Below are 15,978 nucleotides of genomic sequence, written 5' to 3' on the forward strand. Positions count from 1 at the left end.
TACCACGGCCTGTTAGGAACTGGGCCACACAGCAGGAGGTGAGCAGAGGGCGAGGGAGCATTACCACCTGGGTTTCACCTCTATTCTCACAGGAGCACGAAGCCTATTGTGAACTTCGCATGCGGGGGATCTAGGCTGTGCACTCCTTATGAGAATCTAATGCCTGATGATTTGTCACTGTCTTCCATCACCCCCATCTAGTTGCAGGAAAACAAGCTCAGGGCTCCCACTGTTCCTATGGTATGGTGAGTTGTATAATTATTTCATTATATATTACAATGTAATAATAATAGAAATAAAGTGCACAATAAATACAATGCCCTTGAATCATCCTGAAACCATTCCCACCCTACCCATCTCTGTCTGTGGAAAAATTGTCTTCCACAAAACCAGTCCTTGGTGCCAAAAAGGTTGGGGAGCTCTGTAGATTACCTAAATGATGTTGGGATTATACGACATGGTTGTGATTGGATTATTGTCTGCATTTTGGATAACTTCCCTTGAACAGATTTTTAGAAGCAGTATTACTGCTTCTAAGTGTTCGTGTTCGTTTGTGCGGGTGTTGACACCACCAAACTGCTCTCCCCAAAAGGATATACCAATTTGCACTCATACCAGTAGCATATGTGCAACTGTTTCACCACAGTCCTGCCAATATTGTCCTTTTTAAATAGTAGATAATGCAATCTGTGAAATGCGATATGAACTGGCTTTTCCTTTCTCATTAGAAAGGTAGACCATTTTTCATGCCGTGGCTTCCCTGGGTATTTACTCTCCCAAATGGTGGCTTCTAGACCCCGCATGGAGGCTCATGCCTGTAATCTCAGCATTTTGTGTGGTGGTGTGCGCCTGTACTCCTAAGTACTCAGGAGGCTGAGGTGGGAGGATTGCTTGAGCCCAGGAGGTCGAAACTCGGGGGTGTGTGGCATCACTGTGAGCTGTGATCACACCACTGTACTCCAGCCTGGGGGACAGAGCGACAGGCTATGGTAAGGTGCTGGGGTCAGCGGCCCAGCAGGTGCTCAGTTGTGTTGAGGCCACACTGCCCTGGGCCATCTGGCTGGGACAGTTCCCGATGCGGGCTCCCTGCGCGCTGAGCCACTGTAGGCGCCTTCCCGAAAATCTCTGAGCAGAGGCCTGGAAACAGTACTCTTTCACGCAACACTTTTCCTGGATCCATCAGGCCCTGACAGATAACGGTTTGGTTTTCTTCCCTATAGCCGTGTGACTTGTACAAGGGATATTAGCTGTGTCCTTGGGCATGAAGCCCTAGTCACCTCTCAATTCCCCACCTATGTGGCCCCCATGGCTCCGCCGGTTCCAGGACCTCCCCTCGAAGCCTCACCCACCACAGTGGGTGCAGGTGCTGGAAAAGGGAGGAGTCCCCACATTTCACGGGGACTGCCTGTGATGACCACAGGGGAGGTTCGCCGCCGACCGGCTCTGAGCTTGAGGCCTGCTTCTGGCCTGGCCTTGGGGACCTGGGCAAAGCGACCCAGCGCGAGGACCAGTCCGCAACCAACCCGCTCCTAGCTCTGGGCGCCTTCCCCAGCAGTCAGACGGGGGCTCCAGAGGCCCGTGCGCGGACACATGGCCCCGGGCCAGGCAGGGGGTCGTGGGGACGCATCTGCGCGAGGCGCACAGTGTTCCCGGGCGTGGGACAGGCGCAGCGCCTTGGGCTCCAAGCTGAGCTGGGTCGGCCCTGCAGCGCCAGAGAGCGAGGCGGCGCAGGGAAAGGAGATGGGGCGGGATGTGGGGAACGCTGTCGACTGCTTGGATCTCTCCAGGCCGGATGGCGCCAGCTGCCTCCAGCTCAGCCTGCGGAAATCCGAGCTTTTCCAAACGGCCCGACGGCCCGGGCGCCCCGCGGACCCTGGGCTCTCCCCGCGGCGCCTCCGCCGCCCGCCCCTGCGTCCTGGCTCGGCCTCCACGCCCCTCCGAGGTCCCGGCGCAGCGCGGCCGCCGCCACTCCCCCCACATTCCAGAGGCCGCAGCGCCGTCTCCTTCCTCGCATTCCTGCCCCCGCAAAGGAGTCCCTCCGCCCCCCGCGAGGCCGCGGCGAGGAGGGGGCGCGGCCCAGCGTCTGGGAGCGCACATTCCTCTGCCGCGCGCGCCGCCGAGTAGGGCGCAGCGTCCCCCGGCCCACGCGTGGCCGCCGGAGCGACCCCGGCCCGGCGCCGGCCCCGCCCCGCCCCGCGCCCAGGGGTCCCGGGGCGGGCTCCGGGCTTCGGGCGGACGATGCGGCGGCCCGGCCGGAGCGGCGGCGGGAAGCGGAGGCGGAGGTGACGCGCCAGGGCCGGCGGGCCGGGCCATGCAGCGCTCCCGGGCGGCCGCGGACGAGGCGGCCCTGCTCCTGGGGGGGCTGGCCCTGCGGGAGCTGGAGCCCGGGGGCTGCTCTCCGGGTCGGGGGCGGCGGGGACCGCGGCCTGGGCCTGGAGACGAGGCGGCGCCCGCGCTGGGCCGCAGAGGGAAGGGCGGCGGCGGCCCCGAGGCCGGGGTGGACGGACTGAGCCGCGGGGAGCGGGGTCCCCGGCGCGCGGCGGCCCCGGAGGTCAGCGCGCAGCCTGCGGGCAGCCCACGGGCCAGCCTGGCGGGGTCCGACGGCGGCGGCGGCAGCGCCCGTTCCAGCGGCATCAGCCTGGGCTACGACCAGCGCCACGGCAGCCCGCGCTCCGGCCGCTCGGACCCGCGCCCCGGCCCCGGGCCGCCGTCGGTGGGCAGCGCCCGCTCCAGCGTGTCCAGCCTCGGTTCCCGGGGCTCGGCCGGCGCCTATGCTGACCTCCTCCCGCCCGGCGCCTGCCCCGCGCCCGCTCGCTCCCCGGAGCCTGCGGGGCCAGCCCCCTTCCCGCTGCCTGCGCTCCCGCTGCCCCCGGGCCGGGAGGGCGGCCCAAGCGCGGCCGAGCGGCGGCTGGAGGCGCTTACCCGGGAGCTGGAGCGGGCGCTCGAGGCGCGCACGGCACGGGACTACTTCGGTGAGCGAGCTCGGCCGGGCAGTTCCCTGCGCGCGCGGCTTGGGTCCGGGGTTCCGGGACGGCCTCGAGTAGGCGGCCAGATCAGCGGAGGAGATCACGGGACTGGCTGGGGGTGCGGCGGTACACTGGGTTGGGACGAGGAAGGTGCGTCTCCCGGGCACTGGGGAGCGCAGAAGGTGAGTGCGCCTGGATCCCCAGCAACGGCTTCGCTACTGCTTCTGGGTGCCCCACCACACGAGGGGTCTGGCCGAGTGAGTTGATGCACGGTGCCTAAATTAACCGGCAAGTCAGGTTCATGGGCACACTGAGCCATTTTCTGATACTTTTTTCTTCTCCCTTTTTTTTTTCTTATTCTTTCTTTCTTTCTTTATTATTATTATTAATTTATTTATTTATTTTGAGAGAGGGTCTTCCTCTGTCGCCCAGACTGAAGTGCAGCGGCGCGATCTCGGCTCACTGTAGCCTCCGCCTCTCAGGCTCAAGGGATCCTCTCGCTTCAGCCTCCCGAGATGCTGGGACTCAGGTGCACACCACCACGCCCAGCTTTTTTCTTTTTTTCTTTTCTTTTCTTTTTTTTTCTTTTGTTTTAAGAGACGAAGTCTCCCTATGTTGCCCAGGCTGGTCTTAAACTCCTGGGCTCAAGCAATCCGCCCTCCTCGGCCTCCCAAGGTGCTGGGATTATAGGCTTGAGCCAGTGCTCCCGGCCTGATCTTTTCTTTACACTTGGCGCTCTCATCCTGTCTGATCCTTTCATGCTTCGTGATCAGCAGAAAGGGGTGCTTCCTCGTCTGCCCCGCCACTGTATGGGTGTGGACAGCAACCGGGAAGTGGAGTGGCCCAGGTACCACCGGACACCTCCTGACCCAGGCTTTGGTGATGGTAGCGGCGGGAGAGGGCGACTGTGTGAGGGAAGAAAAGCCCACTTTGGGGGAGAGGGAAATCATGCCAGTCACACGTGGCTGCCCTCGCCCGGACTGTGCTGTGGACATAGGATGTTTCCTAAAGGAATCCTGCTGCAGGTGCGTCTGCAAAGCCCAGCAGCCTGACAGCCTCCACTTCCCAGTGTGGCCCAGGCCCCCTGATCTCTAGTTCTTGGGACAGCTCTTCAGGTGAGATTGTGAGCGGGGCAGAGGTATACTGTGGGGCCTGGGGAGAGAACTTCCCAACCTGCCTTCTGTATTAAGCATCTGGCTTGGTGGATGGATGGTCAGCATGCCTGGGACTGCAGCTGTCCTGGGGTTTGTGTCTTTGAGCATTCGATGGTGTCAGTAGCTCATGGCTGCCCTAAACTGGATATTTATTTATTTATTTATTTATTTATTTATTTATTTATTTTTTGAGATGGAATCTCGCTCTTTCACCAGGCTGGAGTGCAGTGGTGAGATCTTGGCTCACTGCAACCTCCGACTCCCTGGTTCAAGCGATTCTCCCACCTCAGCCTCCCCAGTGGCTGGGATTACAGGCATACGCCACCACGCCCAGCTAATTTTTGTATTTTTTGTAGAGACGGGGTTTCACCATGTTGACCAGGATGGTCTTGATCTCCTGACCTCATGATCCGCCTGCCTCATCCTCCCAAAATGTTGGGATTACAGGCGTGAGCCACTGCACCCGGCCCTGAACTGGATCTTGAGGGGTGAGGAGGCTGTCAGTGAGGGGCCAGGTGGGGGCATTCCAGAGAGAAGGAAGAATGAACAGCGGAGGCCAGGTGGGATGAGGGATTGCCCCGCGCTTCCCCCAGGGGTTGCAGCCCAGAGGGCTCAGGTGGTCGAGTGCATGTGTGGGCTAAGAGGAGGTGCTCCTGCTTTGGGACGGAGAGCGCCTCCCATCTGTGAGGTCATGGTGAGACTTTGTGGCGGGGCAGGTCTTGTGGCGGCTGTTGGATGGCCTGGGAGCAGGGAGATGTGCCAGGAGCTGTCGTCTCGCGAGCCAGACAGGTGCCAGGAACAGAGGCTGGGGCTGACTTTTTGAAGGGCATGCTTCCCAGTGCCCTCTGCAGGGGAGAGTACCCATTTCCCAGCCCCTATGTACTGAAGAACCCAAGTGGGGGTGTGTTCTGTAGACACCCCTGAATCTTTGCATGATATAGGGGTGGCTGAGGTCCCTGGCAGGCAATGTGGAGATGGTACAAGACGATAGGGTGTGGTAGCGCATTTGTTTTCTAAGGAGGAGCTGCTAGGCCGGGTGTGGTGGCTCACACCTGTAATCCCAGCACTTTGAGAGGCTGCGATGGGAGGACTGCTTGAGCCCAGTAGTTTAAGACCAGTGTGGGCAACATAGTGAGACCTTGTCTCTACAAAAAATTTTAAAAATCAGCTGGGCATGGTGGCACCCACCTGTGTTCTCAACTACTTGGGAGGCTGAGGTGGGAGGATCACTTGGACCCAGGAGTTCCAGGCTGCAATAAGCTATGATCGTGCCACTGCACTCTGACCTGGGTGACAGAGAGAGATCCTGTCTTTAAAAAAAAAAAAAAGGGGGCCAGGCATGGTGGCTCACACCTGTAATCCCAGCACTTTGGGAGACCGAGGCGGGCGGATCACAAGGTCAGGAGATTGAGACCATCCTAGCTGACATAGTGAAACCCTGTGTCTACTAAAAATACAAAAAATTAGCTGGGCATGGTAGCGGGCACCTGTAGTCCCAGCTACTTGGGAGGCTAAGGCAGGAGAATGGCGTGAACCTGGGAGGCGGAGCTTGCAGTGAGCCAAGATCGTGCCACTGCACTCCAGCCTGGGTGACAGAGTGAGACTCTGTCTCCAAAAAAAAAAAAAAAAAAAAAGCTGCTCAGATCAGGCTGTTGTAGCGCTGTGAGAGTGTTAGAGGAGTGATGATAGACCTTTTTTATTTTATTTTGTTTTCAAGAAAAGCTAGAAATTGAGATTTGGTAATACTTTCCTGATTTTGTTTATTTTATTTTTTTAAACTTTTTTGAGACAGAGTCTCGGTTTGTCACCCAGGCTGGAGTGCACTGGTGCGATCTCAGCTCACTGCAACCTCCACCTCCCGGGTTCAAGTGATTGTCTTGGCTTCACCTCCCCAGTAGCTGGGATTACAGGTACTGTGTACCTCCATGCCTGGCTAATTTTTGTACTTTTAGTAGAGATGAGGTTTCACCATGTTGGCCAGGCTTGTCTTGAGTTCCTGACCTCAGGGGATCCATCCATCTTGGCCTCTCAAAGTGCTGGGATTACAGGCATGAGCCACTATGCCCGGCCCACTTTCCTGATTTTAAAAAATATGGGCAACTATTTGTTTGAACTATATGGTTCTGATGATATTTGACTTTGTTGAGCTACAAATGTGGCAGTTTCATAGAGTTCAACCAGAATAATATAGCAGTTTACAAAAGGAAATCTGCAGGTAGCATAAGCTCAAGTGATCTCTGATAAACCTTGTCGTCAGAGTGTGGCTTTTTTGTTTTAAATTAAATTATTTATTTATTTATTTATTTATTTTTAGAGACTGGGTCTTACCCTGTCACCCAGGCTGGAGTGCAGTGGTGAGACCAGCGCTCATTGCAGCCTTGAACTCCTGGGCTCAAGCGATCCTCCTGCTTCAGCCTCCTGAGTAGCTGAGACCACAGGTGCGCATCACCATGCTCGGCTAAATTTTTTTATTTTTATGTAGAGATGAGATCTTGCTTTGTTGCCCAGGCTGGTCTTGAACTTCTGGATTCAAGCGATCCTCCCTCTTTGGCTTCCCAGTGTTGGGATTATAGGCTGGAGCCACTACGCCTGGCCAGAGCATTTTTTTTTTTCTCTGTCCAACCCCTCATCCCTTCCTGTCCTTGGCCCTGGTACCAGCTGACCTCTTGGTTGCTCTTTGCCATTCACTGATGTCTTTGGAACTTTCCCCTCTCCCCTCCCCAAGTTCCGCTGCCACTAGCCAGCCAACAGCCTCGGGCTTCCGGAACCTCTTCAACTTTGGTGACCTCCCTGCCTTCTCTTCAGCCACCCACTCTCAGGGCCACACCCTGTTTCCCCTTCACTCCAGCAGTCCTTAGTGGTAACCCCAGCCTGCTTCTCAGCAGTTCCTCTCATTCCTGTAATCGCCGTCTGCCCAGCAGAACCCCGACTCTGGGCCCATGCTTCGACCCCCTCTGCGGCCAGTATACCAGGCTGGGAAGGGCTCTGAGGAAGCCCTCAGGACCGTGAGAGGTTTGTTGTCCTCACCACACAGGTCTTCCTGGCACCACTGACACCCTAAGTCTTTTGTCAGTTTTTTTTTTTTTTTTTTTTTTTTTTTTGAGACAGAGTTTTGCTCTTGTTGTCCAGGCTAGAGCGCAATGGCGAGATCTCAGCTCGCGGCAACCTCCGCCTCCCGGGTTCAAGCGATTCTCCTGGCTCAGCCTTCCAAGTAGCTGGGATTACAGGCACCCGCCACCACGCCTGGCTAATTTTTTGTATTTTTAATAGAGACGGGGGTTTCACCATATTGGCCAGTCTGGTCTTGAGTTCCCGACCTCAGGTGATCCATCTGCCTCGACCTCCCAAAGAGCTGGAATTACAGGCGTGAGCCATCATGCCCAGCCGCCTTTGTCGGTTTCCTCTCTTATTCTCTCAACAACCTTCCTCCCTCCTTGGACCCCTATGTTTGCTTCCAACTTCGCTTGGAATCTTGAGGTCACCAGTTGCAGTCTGTCTCCACCAGCATCCTGCCGCTCCCCTGTAGGTACTCCAGTCCATGTGGGTCTCACTCTCCTGCCGTCTGAGAGGACAAGGATCCTTCCATCACCAACCTACACCTCCTGCACCTTCAGTTCTCCTCTTTTCATTGGCCCTTTCCCTTTGTTTCTTTCTTTTTTTTTTTTTTTTTAGAGACAGGATCTAGCTCTGTTGCCCAGGCTGGAGTGCAGTGGTGCGATCACAGCTCACTGCAGCCTGAACTCCTGACCTCAAGTGATCCTCCTGTCTCAGACTCCCAAAGTGCTGAGATTGCAGGCATGAGCCACCAAGCCTGGTCCCTGCCTGCTTTTTTTTTTTTGAGACGGAGTCTTGCTCTGTCACCCAGGCTGGAGTGCAGTGGTATGATCTCACTGCAACCTCCGCCTCCCAGATTCAAGCCATTCTCCCACCTCAGCCTCCCAGGCAGCTGGGATTATGGTGTGCACCACCACGCCCAGCTAATTTTTATATTTTTAGTAGAGACGAGGTTTCACCACGTTGGCCAGGCTGGTCTCAAACTCCTGGCCTCAAGTGGTCGACCCACCTCAGCCTCCCAAAATGCTGGGATTACAGATGTGAGCCACTGTGCCCGGCCCCTGCCTGGTCCTGAAGGCATCTGGACTGGTCTTCTCTCTGCCCAGTGAGAGTGAGGCGTGGGAGGCCCTGGGCAGAGCAGGGGGTACCCAGGAAAGCAGGGAAGGGAGATGAAGACCTGGAAAGCTGGGTGCAGGCTGAATCCTGGACACCAGAGAGGAGGGGGTGTCACCCACTAGCAAGATCAGAATGGAGAGTCCATAGATGGGCACGGCTAGGAGGTGACCAAGTGTGGGCCATGCTCTCTTTGTTGACTGAGGGAAGGTAGGGAATGGGGCGGCTGGTGGAGGAGGGAGAGGAGGTTATGTAAGGAAAGAGATGTAAGGAGAAAGCAAGAGGGTTGGGGGAGGGCAGCATGGTCTGGAGCTGGCAGAAGATTTACGGTCCAGAGGGCAGGTGGAGGGCCATCTTCATGTGCTGTGTGGCGTGGGAGACCCTGGGTGACCCTGTAAAGGGGACATGAGATGAGTGGGCTGCCTGCTTACTGTCTGGGTTTCCAGGAGGGCTGGCCAGGGAGTGCCCTGAGGCTGGAGCCAGGCTGGGCCCTGGGGTTGCTGGTCACCCCTCTGCTTTCCACCTTCCCCGCTGCATGCTGAGTACACAGGTGTGGTCCCTGATTCCATCCACTGATCGCAGGCACCTGCACAGCAGCCCTCATGTCTGTCTGCTTTTTTTTTTTTTTTGAGGCGGAGTTTTACTCTGTCACCCAGGCTGGAGTGCAGTGGCGCGATCTCAGCTCACTGCAACCTCCGCCCCCCAGGTTCAAGTGATTCTCCTGCCTCAGCCTCCTGAGTAGCTGGGATTACAGGTACCTGCCACCACGCCCGGCTAATTTTTGTATTTTTAGTAGATGGGGTTTCACCATCTTGGCCAGGCTGGTCTTGAGCTCCTGACCTCGTGATCCACCCGTCTCGGCCTCCCAAAGTGCTGGGATTACAGGCATGAGCCACTGCGTCGGCTTCTTTTTTTGGAGACATCTCACTCTGTCACCCAGGCTGGAGTGCAGTGGCATGATCATAGCTCACTGCAGCCTCAAACTCCCAGGCTCAAGCCATCCTCCTGCCTCAGACTCCTGAGTAACTGGGACCACAGGTGCACGCCACCATGCCTGGATATTTTAAAAATTTTTTGTAGAAATAAAGGTCTTACTGTGTTACCCAGGCTGGTCTGGAACTCTTTTTTTTTTTTTTTTTTGAGACGGAGTCTCGCTCTGTCGCCCAGGCTGGAGTGCAGTGGCCGGATCTCAGCTAACTGCAAGCTCCGCCTCCCAGGTTCACGCCATTCTCCTGCCTCAGCCTCCTGAGCAGCTAGGACTACAGGCGCCCGCCACCTCGCCCAGCTAGTTTTTTTGTATTTTTTAGTAGAGACGGGGTTTCACCGGGTTAGCCAGGATGGTCTCGATCTCCTGACGTCGTGATCCGCCCACCTCGGCCTCCCAAAGTGCTGGGATTACAGGCTTGAGCCACCGCACCCGGCCTCTGGTCTGGAACTCTTGGGCTCAAGTGATCCTCCCGCTTCGGCCTCCCAAAGTGCTGGGATTACAGGTGTGAGCCACTGCACCCAGCCCACTTCCTTATTTCCTTCAGGCCTTTGCTCAAATATCACCTTGTGAGTGAGGCTTCTGTGAATCCCCGGTTTAAAAATCACACATCCTTGGCCGGACATAGCAGTATTTGCCTGTGGTCTCAGCTTCTTGGTAGGCCGAGGTGGGAGGATTGCTTGAGCCCAGAATGTCAAGGCTGCAGTGAGCCATGATTGCACCACTGCACTCCAGCCTGGGCAACAGAGTAAGACTCTGTCTTTAAAAAAAAAAAAAAAGGCTGGGAGCAGTGGCTCACACCCATAATCCCAGCACTTTGGGAGGCCAAAGCGGGTGAGTCACCTGAGGTCAGGAGTTCATGACCAGCCTGGCCAACATGGTAAAACCCTGTCTCTACTAAAAGTAAAAAAAAAATTAGCCAGGTGTGGTGGCGGGCGCCTGTAATCTCAGCTACTCGGGAGACTGAGGCAGGAGAATCGCTTGAACCCGGGAGGTGGAGGTTGCAGTGAGCCGAGATTGTGCCACTGCATTCCAGCCTGGGTGACAGAGTGAGACTCCATCTTAAAAAAAAAAAAAAAAAGAAATCTTGCATCCAAGCATTTTGTTGATCAGCCTTATTTTTTGCTGTAGCACTCGTCTCTGCCTGATGTTATTTGCCCTCCTCTACTCGATGCAGGATTCTTGAGGGTAGAGACCGGGTGCATTGCAGACTGAGTGGTGCCTGACCTTAGGGGCATGTGACTCATCTGTGTGCTGACTGACCAAGAGAATAAGTGGACCGTGGGGTACAGAGGAGGAGAGAGTGGCTGCAGAGGGGTGGTGACTGCCCCGGAGTGCCCGTGTGGTCTTCATTATTGTGTCTGGGTCACAAAACATGTTGAAGAACAGGATTTGGTTCACAAACAGTAGGAAGGATTCTCCCTCAGTCCAAGAGCAGGCCATAGGTGAAAGGGCTAACAACTGTCTAGGTATAAAGATACCATGATAGGCTGGGTGTGGTGGCCCACGCTTGTAATTGCAGCACTTTGGGAAGTCCAGGCAGGAGGATCGCTTGAGCCCAGGAATTGCTTGAGCGCACCCTGGGCAACTGGGCAACATAGCAAGACCCTGTCTCCACAAAAGAAAAAGAAAATGGCCGGGCGCGGTGGCTCAAGCCTGTAATCCCAGCACTTTGGGAGGCCGAGATGGGCGGATCACGAGGTCAGGAGATCGAGACCATCCTGGCTAACACGGTGAAACCCCGTCTCTACGAAGAAATACAAAAAATAGCCGGGCGAGGTGGCAGCGCCTGTAGTCCCAGCTACTCGGGAGGCTGAGGCCGGAGAATGGCGTGAACCCAGGAGGCGGAGCTTGCAGTGAGCTGAGATCCGGCCACTGCACTCCAGCCTGGGCGACAGAGCGAGACTCCGTCTCAAAAAAAAAAAAAAAAAAAAAAAAAAGAAAAAGAAAATTAGCCGTGTGTGATGGCATGTGCTGGAAGTCCCACCTACTTGGGAGGCTGAGGCCGGAGGACTGCTTGAGCCTAGGAGGTTGAGGCTGCAGTGAGCTGTGATTGCACCACTGCACTCCAGCCTGTTGGACAGAGCGAACTCCTGTCTCCCTCCCCCGCCAAAAAATTTAAAAGGCCTAAAACTGTTTGGGTGCAGTGGTTCATGCCTGTAATCCCAGCACGTTTGGAGGCCAAGGCAGGAGGATCGCTTTAACCCAGGAGTTTGAGACCAGCCTGGGCAACATAGTGAGACTCTGTCCCTATTTATAAATCAAAAACCAAAAGAATCTATTAGAACAGTTGTGATGGACAGTTTTGATTAGCTCCGACTCTGCACTAGGTGCTTGGCCAAGCCCTTGAATCCTCAGACAGCAGCAGCGGCAATCCCTGGGTCGTGGCCACTCTGATGGTGCCCATGTCAGTCATCAGTAATCGAGTGATGTTGGCCTAGGAAAGTTAGCATCCCCAAGGTCAGGCGGGTGGGCGGTGTCAAGACAGGGAGTCCGTTGGTGTGGTGTAGGCTGTGGCGCTAACCCCTGGTGTCCATTGGGTGGTATAGGCTGTTGCGCTAACTCTTGCTCTCTCCTTCCTCTCCTCTCCTAGGCATTTGCATCAAGTGTGGGCTTGGCATCTACGGAGCCCAGCAGGCGTGCCAGGCAATGGGGAGTCTTTATCACACCGACTGCTTCACCTGCGACTCGTGTGGTAGGTAACCTCGTGCCCCGGGTAGCTCTGTGAAGGGGACCCGCCACGTCACCCCCATTCCCCTCAAACCCCCTTGCACCTGAGTCCAGGCAGATGGACCAGCCGCCTCTGGCCCAGGCGGGGCTGTGGAGGACTCTGTCTGGGGAGGAGGCGTGGGACCACTGAGGAGCCTTTCGCTGGCGGTAGGACAGGGCTGCCCCCGGTCGTCAGCTGTGGAGCCTCTGTGCCACACAGGGCACTGATGTCACCCAGCTGCCTGGAAGCAGCATCAGAATCCCATGAAGGACCTTCTGCCTGTCTGAACATACGACTAATATTTCTTTTTCCTGCAATCTATTTTTGTTGTTGTTGTTGAGACAGAGTCTTACTCTGTTGCCCTGGCTGGAATGCAGTGGAGTGATCTCGGCTCACGGCAGCTCCTGCCTCCCGGGTTCAAGAGATTTTCCTGCCTCAGCCTCCCGAGTAGCTGGGATTACAGGCACATGTGCCACCATGCTCGGCTAATTTTTTTTTTTTTTGTATTTTTAAGTAGAGATGGGGTTTTACCACGTTGACCAGGCTGGTCTCAAACTCTTGAGCTCAAGTGATCCGCCTACTTCAGCTTCTCAAAGTGCCGGGCATACAGGTGTGAGCCACTGTGCCTGGCCTATAATTTATTTTTGGCCACAATTTTACACCCAACATAAACTCTAAGTGTTATAGTTTAACCTAGACAAAGTTACAAAATGAAAAAAAGGAACTATAATCTAACCACCCTAAGAAATCTCCACTCTTGATTTGCCCACTGTTCTTCCAGACCTTGCCTTAATCAGACATCTTTTATTTATTTGCACGTTTTATAACTTTTTTCTTTTCTTTTCTTTTTTTTTTTTTTGAGACAGAGTCTCACTCTGTTGCCAGGCTGGAGTGTAGTGGTGTAATCTCAGCTCACTGCAACCTCCGTCTCCCTGGTTCAAGCGATTCTCCTGCCTCAGCCTCCCGAGTAGCTAGGATTACAGGCACGCGCCACCACTCCCAGCTAATTTTTGTATTTTTTTAGTGAGACGGGATTTCACATGTTGGCCAGGATGGTCTCTCTTTCCTGACCTCGTGATCCGCCTGCCTCAGCCTCCCACAGTGCTGGGATTACAGGTGTGAGCCACCTCTCCTGGGCAACAAGAGCTAAACTCCATAGCAAAAAAAAAAAAAAAGAAAAAAGTAAAAGAAAAGAAAAAGTAGCTGGGTATGGTAGTGTGTGCCTATAGTCCCAGCTAGTCAGGGAGCTGAGATGGGTGGATGCCTTGAGTCCTGGAGGTCAGAGCTGCAGTGAACTATGACTGCACCACTGCACTCCAGCCCCCAGGTGACGGTGAGACCTTATCTCAAAAAAAAAAAAAAAAACTTGTGAGTTTATTTTCCAATTGTTTGTTGCTAGAATATAAAAATGCATTGGTTAGGCCGGGCGTGGTGGCACACGCCTGTAATCCGGCACTTTGGGAGGCAGAGGCGGGTGGATCACGAGGTCAGGAGATGGAGACCATCCTGGATAACACCGTGAAACCCCGTCTCTACTAAAAAAAAAAAAAAAAAAAAAAAACAAAAAATTAGCCGGGCGTGGTGGTGGGCCCCTGTAGTCCCAGCTACTTGGGAGACTGAGTCAGGAGAATCGCTTGAACCCAGGAGGCGGAGGCTGCAGTGAGCCAAGATCGTGCCACTGCACTCCAGCCTGGGCAACACAGTGAGACTCTGTCTCAAAAAAAAAAAAAAAAGATTCATTCTCGAAAATTTGCTCTGAGTTCAACTGATCTTAAAGTGAATGTGTTTATTAACCAACACATGTATTTACATTAGTAAAATATTTCTTCATATATTTGGTTTGGCAACCTTTTGCAGTAATTCTATCGACAGTATGTTCTCTTTAATTTTTTTCTGAAATTTTGTTATTATAACAACAACAACCTAGAAAACCACCCATAACCCAGTGTCTCATCTGTTGGAGGAGGGTGCTGAGAGCTGGAAGCGCAGCTCCATCCCTGGTCTCCAGCATTCCAGGGACCCCTCTCAACCCTTGTCCTTGCAGGGAGACGACTCCGTGGGAAGGCGTTCTACAACGTGGGCGAGAAAGTGTACTGCCAGGAGGACTTCCTGGTGAGTCCAAGCTGTGCCCCGGCGGTGCCAGGGGTGGGAACTGGGGCAGCGATCCTCATTCTGACTCGAGTGGAGACCTGAGGCCAGGAGGCAGGTGTTAACTGGGCCGCGAGTGCCCCTTTGTCACACAACGTGTCCTGGATCCTGTGTCCCCTCCCAGTACTCCGGGTTCCAGCAGACGGCCGACAAGTGCAGCGTGTGTGGACATCTCATCATGGAGATGGTGAGCCCCTGCCCCAGCCTCCTGGAGCCCTTCTGACATGGGCGGAATCTAAGGACCCCACCTTCTCCCCTGCTCCAGACCTGCCAGGGGTTCAGAGCCAGAGCCTCTCCCAGGGCGGCACTGAGCCTCCTGCCCGCGCTGACCCCTCTGCCCCGCCCACAGATCCTGCAGGCCCTGGGCAAGTCCTACCACCCAGGCTGCTTCCGGTGCTCCGTGTGCAATGAATGCCTGGACGGGGTTCCCTTCACCGTGGACGTGGAGAACAACATCTACTGCGTGCGAGACTATCACACGTGAGTGGCTGGCACTGTGGCGCAGGCGGGACTCGGGCTGTCCTCTCTGGCTCCCCTGGAAGCATTTTTCCCACCAGACTGACTGCCCTTCATTCTTGGCCTTTTGCCTTCTGCCTCCCCTTGTGCACCTAGGCTTGGGTAAGGCATGTGTCTCTGCCTGCATCCCCTCTCCCGTCTCTGCCTGCATCCCCTCTCCCGTCTCTGCCTGCATCCCCTCTCCCGTCTCTGCCTGCATCCCCTCTCCCGTCTCTGCCTGCATCCCCTCTCCCATCTCTGCCTGCATCCCCTCTCCCGTCTCTGCCTGCATCCCCTCTCCCGTCTCTGCCTGCACCCCCTCTCCCGTCTCTGCCTGCATCCCCTCTCCCGTCTCTGTCTGCATCCCCTCTCCCGGTGGTCCGGCCACCAGCTGTCTTTTCCTTCCCTCTTCTCTCCCTGTCGTAGCCTGTGTGCTTCTCTACTCCTGGCACAGGGGACCCTCCTGGCTGCAGTATCTACCGTCTCTCCCGCTCCTCCCCTCTATCCCCTGCCAGGCCAGGCCTCTTCCGGCTGGGGCAGGGGATTGGGGTCTCTGCAGCCCCCTCCTCCTGCCTGTCTGATCCCCGATCTGTTTCCTCCTACTGTGACTCCAGGTTTATTCCTGGGAGCTCTGGTTCTGAGCAGGGCCTTGCATGGGATTGGAGTCCTGGGCAGAGGTCCCTGGTACTCAGAGTGAAGCCGGGTCTCACAGTGGTCCTAGCTAGCGGTGCCCCCGACCTGGACATTAAGGAGAAGGGAACTCACAGGAAACATGGGGGTGGATGGCAGAGCAGAACCCGAAGCCATCCTGGAGGAGGTGATTGGGTGGAGATGAAATGGGCAGTCAGATAAGAGGCCAGGACCGGGCGTGGTGGCTCATGCCTGTAATCCCAGCACTTTGGGAGGCCAAGCAATCCTGGATTGCTTCAACCCAGGAGTTTGAGACCAGCCTGGGCAATATAGCGAGACCCCATTTCTGTTTAAAAAAAAAAAATGAAGAGGCCAGTACGGGAAGGCATGGCGGAAGCTGTTCCTTGTCTGCCCCGAGGTGTGCTCACAGGGAGACACGGCCTCTTGGGCCACATCAGGGGATTCCTGTTGGTGCCCCTGTCCTTGTGCCCTTGGCCTCTGGTCACTCAGCTGATCACTTCTGGTTTCCTTTATTTCTCTAGGGTTTTTGCACCAAAATGCGCCTCCTGTGCCCGTCCTATCCTCCCTGCACAGGTAGGAGCCACTCACCCAGAGATGATCAGGTGCCTGGCCCAGCCGGCTGCTGCCCTGTCCAGCCTGGGTCTAGCCCAGGTCTTGGGCCACAGTGGGAGGGATGAGCAGGTGCTTCTCTGCAGGTCCTTC

The 15,978-nt window shown here is 55.5% G+C and overlaps 1 protein-coding gene across 6 annotated transcripts in view; it reads left to right on the forward strand.

The window, feature by feature from the left end:
- Positions 1 to 2,116: 2,116 nt before the first annotated feature.
- WTI (WT1 interacting protein) overlaps positions 2,117 to 15,978 on the forward strand; it is an 82,252-nt gene continuing 68,390 nt past the window's right edge. For 2 of the 6 annotated variants that reach the window (XR_011617406.1, XM_071086257.1), the window contains exons 1-6: positions 2,138 to 2,972; positions 11,866 to 11,967; positions 14,027 to 14,094; positions 14,255 to 14,317; positions 14,480 to 14,610; positions 15,798 to 15,849. Coding sequence is in view for 5 of the 6 variants with exons in the window: in XM_071086257.1 (XP_070942358.1) it covers positions 2,312 to 2,972; positions 11,866 to 11,967; positions 14,027 to 14,094; positions 14,255 to 14,317; positions 14,480 to 14,610; positions 15,798 to 15,849 (1,077 nt within the window). In the remaining variant the exon portion in view is untranslated. Of the gene's footprint in view, positions 2,973 to 11,865; positions 11,968 to 14,026; positions 14,095 to 14,254; positions 14,318 to 14,479; positions 14,611 to 15,797; positions 15,850 to 15,978 lie in introns of all 6 variants that reach the window. The other 4 variants (XM_071086256.1, XM_071086258.1, XM_071086259.1 and 1 more) reach the window with 4 other exon arrangements.

The sequence above is a fragment of the Macaca nemestrina genome, chromosome 20, assembly GCF_043159975.1.
Source record: "Macaca nemestrina isolate mMacNem1 chromosome 20, mMacNem.hap1, whole genome shotgun sequence".
In the NCBI taxonomy this organism is placed as follows: domain Eukaryota; kingdom Metazoa; phylum Chordata; class Mammalia; order Primates; family Cercopithecidae; genus Macaca; species Macaca nemestrina.